This window comes from Lepisosteus oculatus, chromosome 23 (assembly GCF_040954835.1).
Source record: "Lepisosteus oculatus isolate fLepOcu1 chromosome 23, fLepOcu1.hap2, whole genome shotgun sequence".
Classification (NCBI taxonomy): Eukaryota; Metazoa; Chordata; class Actinopteri; order Semionotiformes; family Lepisosteidae; genus Lepisosteus; species Lepisosteus oculatus.
In genome coordinates this window covers 2,142,063-2,154,101 of record NC_090718.1, presented here as the reverse complement: position 1 = coordinate 2,154,101, position 12,039 = coordinate 2,142,063, and the positions used below count along the sequence as shown (strand labels likewise).

Genomic DNA, 12,039 nt, shown 5'->3' with positions numbered 1-12,039 from the left:
CATATTATGATCTCTCCTAATGTCTTCCTGTACCCACAATGACTGTACTCCTACACCACTACACACACATGTAAGCCCAAATAGTACTGTCCCCTCGATAGCCCAGTAAAACTGTACCGGTCGTAATATTTATTAATGTAACACTGTAATACTGTCTGCTGCACTGTAACACTGTGATAGTGTCTGTCTGCTGCAATATAACACTGTTATACCATCTGCTGCACTGGAGCACTACGATACTGTCTGTCTGCTGCACTGTAACACTATGATACTGTCTGTCTGCTGCACTGTAACACTATGATACTGTCTGTCTGCTGCACTGTACTGGAGAATTTTGAGACAGTCTGTCTACTACACTGGAACACTGTGATACTGTCTTTGGGACTCTAACACCGTGATACTCTCTGTCTGCTGTACTCCAACACTGTGGTACTGTCTGCTTGCTGTAACACTGTAAAATGTCTGCTACACTGGAACACTGTGATACTATCTGCTGCACTGGAACACTGTGATACTGTCTGTCTGTGCACTGTAACACTGTGATAATATCTGTCTGCCGCACTGGAACACTGTGATACTGTATATTTGCTACACTGGAACACTGTGTTATAGTCTGTCTGCAGCACTGTAACACTGTGATTCTGTCGGTGCGCTGCACTGGAAAACTGTGGTACTGTCTACTGCACTGCATACTGTGATACTATCTGCTGCACTGGAACACTGTGATACTGTCTGTCTGTGCACTGTAACACTGTGATACTGTCTGTCTGTGCACTGTAACACTGTGATACTGTCTCCTGCACTGTAACGCAGTGATGCTGTCTGCCTGCTACACTGTACACTGCGATACAGTCTGTCTGCTGCACTGTAACACTGTGTTACTGTCTGCTGCACTATAACACTGTGATAATGTCTCTCTGATACACTGTACACTGCGATACAGTCTGTCTGCTGCACTGTAACACTGTGTTACTGTCTGCTGCACTATAACACTGTGATAATGTCTCTCTGATACACTGTAACACTGTGATACTGTATATCTGCTACACTGGAACATTGTGTTACAGTCTGTCTGCTGCACTGTAACACTGTGATTCTGTCTGTCTGCTGCACTGTTACACTGTGATTCTGTCGGTGTGCTGCACTGGAACACTGTGATCCTGTCTACTGCACTGGAACACTGTCTGTCTGCTGCTCTATAACACTGTGATACTGTCTGTTACACTGGGGCACTGCAACACTGTTATACTGTCTGTCTGTTGCTCTGGAACACTGTGATACTGTCTGTTACACTGGGGCACTGTGATACTGTCTCCTGCACTATAACACTATGATACTGTGTGCTGCACTATAATACTGAGATACTGTGATACTGTGATACTGTCTCCTGCACTGTAATACTGTCTGTTTGCTACACTGGAACACTGTGATACTGTCTGTTTTACTGTAACACTATATAAATGTCTGCTACACTGGAAGACTGTGATACTGTCTGCTGCACTGGAGCACTGTTACACTGTCTGTCTGCTTTTCTGTAACACTATGATACTGTCTGCTGCAGTGTAACACAGTGATACTGTCTGCCTGCTACACTGTACACTGTGATACTGTATATCTGCTACACTGGAACACTGTGATACTACCTGCTGCACAGTAAAACTGTGATACTGTCTGTCTGCTGCACTGTAACACTGTGATACTGTCTGTCTGCTGCACTGGAACACTCTGATACTGTCTGGCTGCATCACTGTAACACTTTGATAATGTCTGGCTGCTTCACTGGAACACTGTGATACTGCATATCTACTGCACTTGAGCACTGTGACACTGTCTGCTTTACCGTACAACTGTGAAACTGTGTGTCTGCTGCACAGTAACACTGTGATACTGTCTGTCTGCAGCACTGGAACACTGTAATATTTGATACTGTCTGGCTGCTTCACTGGAACACTGTGAAACTGCATATCTGCTGCACTGGAGCACTGTGATACTGTATATCTGCTGCACTGGAACACTGTGATACTTTCTGCTGTACTGTAACACTATGATACTTTTTTTCTTCTGCACTGAATGACCATGATACTTTCTGCTGTACTGTAGCACTGTGAAACTGTCTGTCTGCTACACTGGAGCACTGTGATACTGTTTGTCTTCTGCAGTGGAGCACTTTGATACTGTCTGCTGTACTCTAGCACTGTGAAACTGTCTGTCTGCTGCACTGGAGCACTGTGATACTGTTTGTCTTCTGCAGTGGAGCACTTTGATACTGTCTGCTGTACTGTAGCACTGTGAAACTGTCTGTCTGCTGCCCCGGAACACTGTGATATTTTCTTTCTATTGCACTGGAAACATTTTATATTGTCTTTCTGCTGCACTGGAGCACTGTGCTACTGTCTGTCTCACAGTGAGCACACCTCACACAGCTCACACTGTAAGAAGCCTCCTTGGCCGAAACGTTGTTTTCTTTCTTCTCTTTTCAGTATGAAATAAACCTATTACTTGTTCCTTTGCAGTTTACGCATGCCGACGCGGCTACCCACCTGAACTACTCCAATCAGTTCAAACGTCGACGTTTAAAGTTGCAGTAACACTGTGAAAAGCGATGTCAGAAGGTGACATTTCACAGTGTGGCCGCCAGGTGGAGACACTGCTATAAGTGTCTATGGAGGCTGTTCTAATGAAGCCCTTTTCAGTTTCCAGCTGTGCTCCACTGACCGCGATGTCATCTGTGTCCAGTCCAGCTCCTGGCCCTGAGCCTCAGTGACACAGCAGACACCAGCTCCAGGCCAAGAGTCTCAGACTGACACTCTCACCAGCTCTGAATGAGCCTCAGTGGGATATTCTGCTGAACACCTGTCTCTCTCTCTGATCTTCCTGAACACATCTTTTCATCAAGCTAACAGGCTCAGTGCAGTGTGCTGACTGAAATCATGTTCTCATCACAAATGTTTTACTCTAGTCTCAGTTTGTCAGTTTCTGTGTTCTTCTCTTTGTCTTCAGATCAGTTTTATTTCTTCCTCCATCAGCTGCTGGTTCTGACAAACTGGCTCTGTGGCTGGAAATGAACTTGTTTTCCGCAGCAGTTTGCCTGCAGATTTTTCAGCCACTATTCTGTTAACTGTGCTTCTTTGCCACAGTCCAGAACAGTTTGTATGACTTATTTCACACAGTACTGGAGAAATCTGTCCCTGTCTGTCACACATGTGTCTATTGATCTGTCTGGATCAGAGATCTGTCACTTTCCAGCTATGATTTTAAATCCCTGATGTTTTACAGATCAGGGTTAAAAGCTGGATGTCTGTGGCCTCTCTTACACTCACTTTCATCCTACAGTTTGCTGAAGGATGTATTGATCCTTTTGTATTTGATCCTGTATTGATTATTGTGTCTAAACCCCTCTGTACATCTGTCAAAAACCCTATGTCTCATTTCAGCTGTAACAGGATACAGCTCCTGTCTGAAAACACTCAGTAAGATCATTGGGTAACGAAGCCCTCCTTGAGTCCCTGCAGATCTCCCTCTGTGAGAATATGACAATATTCCTTCCGCAGTTCCTCTCTGTCAGGCTGCCCTGAGACAGGACTGACCACAGTGTGGTACCACTGCAGGCTTGCAGAACAGGACCCAGACCCCCCAGTGTCAAGAACTGCACCTGCAGACAATGATTGTCGGAAGGGCTAATTGGACTGGGAGGATTTTCACATGGGATTGAGCTGTATAAAATCTGTGTCAGAGGCCCAGGAATAAATAGCATTGAGATTTGGAATAGACAAGTCATGGTTAGAAGGAGCAGTTGTTGGTCGTACTTTCTTTAGTGAAAGCCTTTTGGTGTTATTGTTATTTGTGTTTCTCTTGTTTAAGCTTGTAAATGTATCTGTTATTGTCCTGTTGGTTTCACAGGTTTGTCTTTTTCTGGAGCCATGATCTTCCCTTTGTGATGGTGGCAGTGGGACAGTGCCTCTAGTGGTCATGTGAAGTGCTGCAGCCTGGAGCCCTGTGGCTGGACAGCTGACCCACAGGGGCTCAGGAGAGGGAGTCAAGCCAGCCGTGTGCTGGAGCTCAGCCTGTCTGAGAGGGAGGAGACAGGAGCCCTGCAGGTGAGTGTGGGGCTGTGGCCCAGTCTCCCTGCTGCTGGTGGGACTAGTGTGGAGGTCTTTCTAAACCAGGGGCCCAGCTGGGGTGACAGCTGCTGGTGCACTGGACAGGACTGGATCCAGCCTGCAGGACCCTGAGCTCAGGTTCTGCCCAGAGCAGGAGGGGCTGTACTGTCCCAGGTCAGGATCAGCAGGGGGAGAGGAAGGAGTCTGCTGTGAGCCCAGGGTCTCCAGTGCAGTGGGGAATTCAGAGCCCAGTGTCTAGAAGCAGTGTGGGAGTATCTCTGTGTCCCAGAGAGGAGGGTGACCCAGAGGCCCAGTGGGGTCCTGCCCAGTTCCCCTGGAGAAGGACAGGAAGGACTGTCTGCAGAGGCCAGAGCTGCCAGTCCAGCAGAGGGTGTCGCAGAGGCTTCTCCTGGCCAAGCAGAGGGGGCTCAGCCTCCCCAGGGAAGAGCTGCTCCCAGGGACTCTAGCTGGGGGAGGAACTGTTGACCTTCCTGCTGCTTCTCCACTCGTCCCCAGGGCAGCTGTCCTGGCTGGAGCTGTTTCATGACCAACACCTGCTACTTCAGTGCAGACAGAACTCCTGCCAACAGTTGGCAGGTTGAGTACAGAATCAACAATTGATTGCCTACAGCCCTCAGATCCCTTTTCTTAAAGCCCTCAGGTCTGGCAGTAGGAGTGTCTGAGCTCTGGATCAGAAGGGGAGCAGCGCTGAGAGAGCTGTGGCCTCCATCCCTCTGCCAGTGGGGAGAGGAGCCCCTGGAGAGCTGAACCTCCTGGAGGACAGGAGCAGAAGAGACCAGCTCCTGTCCTCCCTTAGCCCCTGGGAGAGGAGGAACTAAGCAGGGCCAGAAACTCAAGGGCTGTGGTTTCTCACACAGGGAAGTTTCTGTATCATTATTACAATAAAAGCTTTTCTTTAGTAATGGGAGTAAACAGAATTTGTTGCGGTTGGGAGGACAGGCGGCGCTCTGATCCTCAGACAGCGGTCAGCACAGCAACACACGAGCGAACTGGGGGGCGTTGGGTCAGGGAGAAGAGGGTCATGCCACCTGCAAGTGAAGCCAGAATGAACTATCGAGGCAACAGGCTCCCCCTTCTCCCCCAGCGAGAGGAGGGGTAACAGCTGACTTCTCCCCCAGGCCAGAGCTCAGGGCCTGACCCCATGAAGACAGACCCCAGAGCAGGACCCTGCTGTCTTCCAGCTCGGAGGCTCCTCCCTTAGGGACACAGGGAGCTGGAGAGACCCCAGGGCTATTGACCTCTGACCCCTAGTAGACTCGGGCCTCACTGCAGCAGAACACAGCCTGTGTGGCGACTTCGGGTCTGAGCTGCACCCCTGGGCAGCCTCTGTCCTCCGACTGTGAGCTGGGAAACCGGCGAAGTCACAGGCGAGATATTTAAAGAGCGACTTGCAGAATTCAATTCAATGCAATTTATTTTGATATAACGCCTTTTACAACAAGGTTGCCCCAAGGCGCTGAACAAAGCAAGTGACCATACAGGTTGTGAATACAGAACAGGAAAGACCAGAAGACAACGAAGGAGAGGAACCAAAAACTCCTCAGTAAGGAGAAAAAAACCTCTAGGGGTCCAAGGTCAACTGTCTGCCCAACCCCTTTGGGCATGCTAACATTTTATAATTAAAAAAAGGAATAAATGAATAAGTGTATCAGTCCATCCATCATGTCTTCTGTATGTCAGTACTCCATGCAGATCTCTGTAGACCAGAAAAATCCTCCTAAACGATAGCTGTATCCACGATGTCCCTCTTGGATCCATAGCAGTGATGCAGCATCCAACTCAAATGGTGCCCAGCCTGGACATGTGGGGAGGAGAATAGGATAGTTTGGTCAGAACAGATGTAGCTACCTGGTGGGCCAACACAGAGACACACAATGGCATGTACAGCAGCACCAGCAGCCATGGTTTCAGCAGGCTATAATTTAAGGTGTGAGCAGGCTAGACTGAAGTAATAGGTCTTCAGTCTGAATTTGAATACTGAGATCGACATTAATAAGTTCCATTAGATAGACAGATGCCTGACCTCTGAGAGGGGTCTCACACAGCGCTGGGTCACGACGCTGAACAGAGCTGGAGACACGGCTTCACCCGGGAGGAACGTGAAGTCTTACCGAAGGCAGTCAGAGCTGTGACTTCAGAACTCAGGGTGAAGGAAAAGAAAGGATTATGAGCTGATAGTGAGGGCAGCATACTGGTAGAGTGGCTAGCATTGCAACCTCACAGCACTGGGGCTCTGGGTTCAATTAGCCCACCTGGCAGTGCTGCAGCTCTGTGCAGTAATGTACTGTACACCCCAGCAGACTGGTACCTGTTGGCTCTGTGCAGTAATGTATACCCCAGCGGACTGGTACCTGTTGGCTCTGTGCAGTAATGTATACCCCAGGGGACTGGTACCTGTTGGCTCTGTGCAGTAATGTATACCCCAGGGGACTGGTACCTGTTGGCTCTGTGCAGTAATGTATACCCCAGAGGACTGGTACCTGTTCGCTCTGTGCAGCAATGTACAGATGTGTTGATCAGCTTTTCAGCTACAGCTAGCGGTCACATAAGACGTAGTACATTAAAACAAAAAATACTATACATTTTATATGACTGGAGGTTTAGAATATTTCTTGATGGTTTGGATATTATTAAATCCGTGCTTTTTAGAATCTCCGTACCGTTCTGACGGGGAATTATTTGTTTTAAGGAATATAGAAATGTATGAAAATAGAATAGTTTCGGACTAAAATCTCATCTTTCCAGGTTTTACGAGCCCCCAGGACGTGAGAGCAGGGAAAGACACACAACTTCTTAGCAGCAAAACATTCACAAATGTTTCTCTTCTCAAATATCGGAATTGCATTTCGAGTTCGTCTCTTCCTCTGCACCATTTCTACAGTTTTTAAAACCAGCAAGGCGCACAGTAAATTAAATTAGCAAATTAAATTCACTCCTTTATCTTGCGTTCCGTTTACTATTTATTAATGACCCGACACTAAAACAGCAATCAAACAGCACGAAGAAATCATTTAACTCACCAGAGATCCACAGTTGAAATCGTTCATTTTTGTGGACTGCGGTTCTTATGTTAAAGACTTTCGCCTTGTTTTCCAGACAAGCGTGTCCTGATCTTCTCTCTCCTGCTCCCTCTGCTGGACAGTCGTGGTCTCTGCACCCAGGAGCTCTGCCCTGGTTCAGCTGTAACCTTACAAACAGGGAGATACTTTTCTCGGTCCTCTAACTGTTTCTCTGTCAAAGCAACTGCTCTTTCTCACAAGAATTTGAGTATTTAATTCTATCAATGGAAAAATATTTAAATGCTTTGCAGACCCTTCACACCATAGGGTCAGTTGGACATATGTATGTTATTCATCTCGGTTTTCTATAGTAAAGACTCGTATTATAGTAATATCGAAATTCCACAGAAAACGTCAATATCCTGCATTTTCAAAACGTACTCCATCTCAAGATAAACAGCAATTGAAAAATCAGAGCCATGTTTCGCTTCAAAAAGATCTGAAATGATTGTTTCAGGTCCGTCATGGGGCTATTGTGGAAATTCACCCGATTTAGACTGCCTAAAAACATGCACCCATATAATAACAGGATTTAGACGCAGTTGTACATTTCTAATCGTTAAAAGACAAACTAAAAATAAAAAGGAGAAAACATGCAAGCGGACCTGGTTGAGACACGATCCCTCCTCTTCTCCGACTCGCGCAGCAGCAGAAACATTAACCTCTTCCCTGCCGGAGAGCCGAGAGGCACGAACAGTACTGATGTTCACGTTATTTGACGTGAAATCCCTATTAATTAGCCATAAATGATACTTCCCGAAAATGCATATTCGGATTGAACCAACAATACGCCCTTCAGACAGCTTGCAATATTGAACGCAATATGAATCTGCATAAAATACATACGTGAAATGTCCAAAACGTTTAATAACCGCAGCTCAAACGCCCTACGGTATTTCGGATAAAGCACTAACATGCACAAACACACAAAAAGAGGTCATGCCTGCTCCTTCTCGACTCTGTGGGTGGCTCTTAAAAGAGCCTTTGGGTTCGCTGATCCGGGACGGGCGGGCCGGGTTTACTTGGAGCTGGTGTACTTGGTGACGGCCTTGGTGCCCTCGGACACGGCGTGCTTGGCCAGCTCTCCGGGCAGCAGCAGGCGCACGGCGGTCTGGATCTCCCGGGAGGTGATGGTGGAGCGCTTGTTGTAGTGCGCCAGGCGGGAGGCCTCGCCGGCGATGCGCTCGAAGATGTCGCTGACGAACGAGTTCATGATGCCCATGGCCTTCGACGAGATGCCGGTGTCCGGGTGCACCTGCTTCAGCACCTTGTACACGTAGATGGCGTAGCTCTCCTTCCTGGTCTTTCTGCGCTTCTTGCCGCCCTTCCCGGCCGTCTTGGTCACGGCTTTCTTGGAGCCCTTCTTGGGAGCGGATTTCGCTGGTTCAGGCATCTTCACAAACTGCACTGTGAGAACAGACATGAGAGTTCTAGCCTCACAGCCCCCTATTTATAGCGCCCGCATGCAAATCATCTCGCTCAGCTCAGAAGGCGGCTCATTGGTCAGCGAGAGAGCTGCTCTCCTATTGGCTGCGCTCTGCGCCAATGAAATTCAAACGGCTGAGCGCCTGAGCCGCTCGCTCTGACTCCAGGCGCCTCTCTCTCCCCTCCGCCCGCGCCCAAAGGAACAGAGGACCGTGTGATCCGTTTAACATTACGTGCAGATTTATTGAAATCCCGCTCTCATAACGCTTATGTCCCCTACCCTAGAAAAAATGTGCTCGGCGTAAAATGTGCGATTTGTGCAAACTTGGAGTCAAAAGGACTCTTGGTGATGTTCTAGGCAATTTTAAAATCAGTTCTGAACTAACAGCATCCTATCGCAACACTTTTGAGCAAATTAGTCTGAGCACAAGAAAACATCACACTAAACCTTTCTACAAAATGAACGTAAGCAGAAGGGCTCTTTGCAAATGGCTTTCAAGCGCTTCGGGCGTCTTTGTCTCGACCTCCCGCCGAGTCTGAGCGAACAAAGAGCTGAGCAGCTTCCTGTCGGGGCGGGGAGGGTTAGAAACGGCCCGATATCACAAGTTCTTTCTTAAAAAGACAAACCCAGCATGAAGAATAAAAAAACATTTAGAAGCTGAAGCCCATTCTGTCCCATTATCTAATAGCAATTTACTACGTGCAGATTTTCTGAAATCCGACTCTCATTACGCTTATGTCTCCTACTCTAGAAAACAATGTGCTCGGCGTAAACCGTGCGATTTGTGCAAACTTGGAGTCAAAAGCACAGTTTTGGTGATATTCTAGACAACTTTAAAAGCACTTTGGAACAACCAACAGCATTTTATCACACACTTTTGAGCTTCAGCATTGGTTTCAAATTAGTCTGAGCACAATAAAACTAAACACTAAACCTTTCTACAAAATAGCATGTAGGAGATTAGCTTTTGGCGAATGAAGTGGATTTCAAGCGCATCGTCTCGTCCTCTCACCGAGTCTGCCTGAACAAAGCTGAACCGCTTCCTGTCGGGGCGGGGAGGGTTAGAAACGGACCTTTCTTAAAAGCCATGAAGCATGCGTGAAAAATAAAAATATTAAGGAAGTGAGCTTCATTCTTTACTCATGACCTAATTAGAATTAGTAGTAATGACAATAAGAACTACCACTCCATCAAAACGCTTTCAGCAATAAATTATTTCATTAGCAACCAGATCCACACTAATGTAAGGATTGATAAGCCCTGCATCTCAATTTAAGAATCATCACAGCAATCGCAAAGTGTTGCTTGCTTTAAAAAAAAAAAACACACATTCTAAAGTGATGGTTTAGATTTCAGCTCTATTTTGATAATGTGGGTGGCTCTTAAAAGAGCCTTTGGGTTGATACGTCGGGGTCCGGTCCGGCAGTGAAGCTCCGCTCCTGTTTAGCCGCCGAAGCCGTACAGGGTGCGGCCCTGGCGCTTCAGCGCGTACACCACGTCCATGGCGGTGACGGTCTTCCTCTTGGCGTGCTCGGTGTAGGTGACGGCGTCGCGGATGACGTTCTCCAGGAACACCTTCAGCACCCCGCGGGTCTCCTCGTAGATCAGCCCGGAGATCCGCTTCACTCCCCCACGGCGAGCCAGGCGGCGGATGGCGGGCTTGGTGATTCCCTGGATGTTGTCGCGGAGAACCTTGCGGTGACGCTTAGCGCCTCCTTTCCCGAGTCCCTTTCCGCCTTTGCCTCTTCCAGACATCTTCTAGTTATCAGTTAGTGACACGACACACACTGCTGGGCTGCAGCCGCGGCGCTTCTCTTTTCAAGCCTGAGAGCGGACCTGCTTGAGACAGGAGGCGCGCTGACACACGAGCCCGCCTCCTCTCCGACCGCAGCAGCAGCCCAGACTGCACAGGAACCTCTTCCCTGCCGGAGAGCTCTCCACCACAGCAGCACCGGAGAGGACAGACCTCGAGTATTCAATGTTTATGTCACCAACTGTGTTTATGTTGATGCGACCCGCGGTGCTGTAATATTCTCGTGTAGATTTAGACCAATCTAATTCCCTGCACAACACAAAAACACAGAATTCGGAATGGAAAATGTAGTGTACTACTGTGTATCAGGGCCATGAGCAACTGACAAAAAACATTCATCGTTATAGCAGTACATATTTCGTTCTCCACCCGTTTTGTATCATTGAATAAACAATCCAGCTGTTAAAAAGACCAAAATGTTTTATATAAGGACGTCTTTTAAAACGCTTATAAAGAAATGTTCCACCTAAAGTAACTGTAGAAACGTTCTTAAATCATGTCATTGCAATCTCTATCACATGGACTGTCTGAGGCTCATGGCTAGTTAGCAGTGGTCCTCACAGATCTGTACTGCAGTATAAACGCTTCTTTTGGAGTGAAATGAAGAGCGATGGAGGGACCAGTAAGCGTGCTGTTGCTTAATTGTGAACCGACAGCGAACTCAGAAAATAAACAGTAGTGGAAGGGAGGGGTTTGAATGCCAGTCGTTCTTGTATCATTAAAATAGTCTCATGCATTTAAACACTTTCAAGTATGGATATGAACGCTGAAAAATAGATGTAGAGCAAAATGGGAGACGTGTGTCGCTGGTTTACTGCAGCAGTGCAGTTGTGCAGGGGGGCTTTTACACGAGGGGACAGAAAACCGCTTCTGGGTAGGGATTTCACCTACCAGCTAACCAATCGAGAATTGTGCCTCGTACAGACTATAATGGAATAATGTAACCCTCTCGAGTGTTGTGGTGGCTCTTAAAAGAGCCTTTGTGTTCAGGGGAAAAGATGCTGCAGCAGGCGGTCCGTGTCTAAGCGCGCTCCCCGCGGATGCGGCGGGCCAGCTGGATGTCTTTGGGCATGATGGTCACCCTCTTGGCGTGGATGGCGCACAGGTTGGTGTCCTCGAAGAGCCCCACCAGGTAAGCCTCGCTGGCCTCCTGCAGAGCCATGACGGCGGAGCTCTGGAAGCGCAGGTCGGTCTTGAAGTCCTGGGCGATCTCTCTCACCAGGCGCTGGAAGGGCAGCTTGCGGATCAGCAGCTCGGTGGACTTCTGGTAGCGGCGGATCTCCCGCAGAGCCACGGTGCCGGGCCTGTAGCGGTGGGGCTTCTTCACGCCGCCGGTGGCGGGGGCGCTCTTGCGGGCAGCCTTGGTGGCCAGCTGCTTCCTGGGCGCCTTGCCGCCGGTGGACTTGCGAGCGGTCTGCTTGGTTCTCGCCATCTTCCTCGCTGCTCTTCACAATCAGCACTGTACTGAGAGCTGCAGCCCGCACTCGGGTTTATATGCGCAGGCAGCCCCGTCCTGATTGGCTGAAAGGCCCCGGGAGCCTCTCGCTGATTGGATACTTTGAGAAGGAGCGCGCAGTTCATACACCCTCTCCGATCTTCTTTGTTTGATCAAATCAAAGT

The 12,039-nt window shown here is 48.4% G+C and overlaps 3 protein-coding genes and 1 long non-coding RNA gene across 5 annotated transcripts; all 4 read right to left on the bottom strand.

Annotated features, from left to right (window-relative positions):
• Positions 1-5,517: 5,517 nt before the first annotated feature.
• Positions 5,518-8,029, bottom strand: LOC138224786 (uncharacterized). 2 transcript variants are annotated; one of them, XR_011183213.1, is made up of 4 exons: positions 7,786-8,029; positions 7,142-7,308; positions 6,145-6,253; positions 5,518-5,916 (listed from the first exon to the last, which is right to left on the bottom strand). It is a non-coding gene; the product is annotated as an uncharacterized lncRNA (long non-coding RNA). The 2 variants fall into 2 exon arrangements; XR_011183212.1 differs by lacking the exon at positions 7,786-8,029 and having other exon boundaries at positions 7,142-7,774.
• Positions 8,030-8,104: 75 nt separating this feature from the next.
• On the bottom strand, positions 8,105-8,582 carry LOC138224785 (histone H2B 1/2). The gene has a single exon (XM_069182839.1). It carries the CDS (start codon positions 8,571-8,573, stop codon positions 8,199-8,201), a length of 375 nt encoding a protein of 124 aa, XP_069038940.1. The 5' UTR covers positions 8,574-8,582; the 3' UTR covers positions 8,105-8,198.
• A 1,365-nt stretch (positions 8,583-9,947) lies between these two features.
• Positions 9,948-10,507, bottom strand: LOC138224690 (histone H4). The gene has a single exon (XM_069182685.1). It carries the CDS (start codon positions 10,359-10,361, stop codon positions 10,050-10,052), a length of 312 nt encoding a protein of 103 aa, XP_069038786.1. The 5' UTR covers positions 10,362-10,507; the 3' UTR covers positions 9,948-10,049.
• Positions 10,508-11,412: 905 nt separating this feature from the next.
• LOC138224647 (histone H3) lies at positions 11,413-11,867 on the bottom strand. Its single transcript, XM_069182623.1, has one exon. It carries the CDS (start codon positions 11,849-11,851, stop codon positions 11,441-11,443), a length of 411 nt encoding a protein of 136 aa, XP_069038724.1. The 5' UTR covers positions 11,852-11,867; the 3' UTR covers positions 11,413-11,440.
• Between the last annotated feature and the right edge of the window lie 172 nt (positions 11,868-12,039).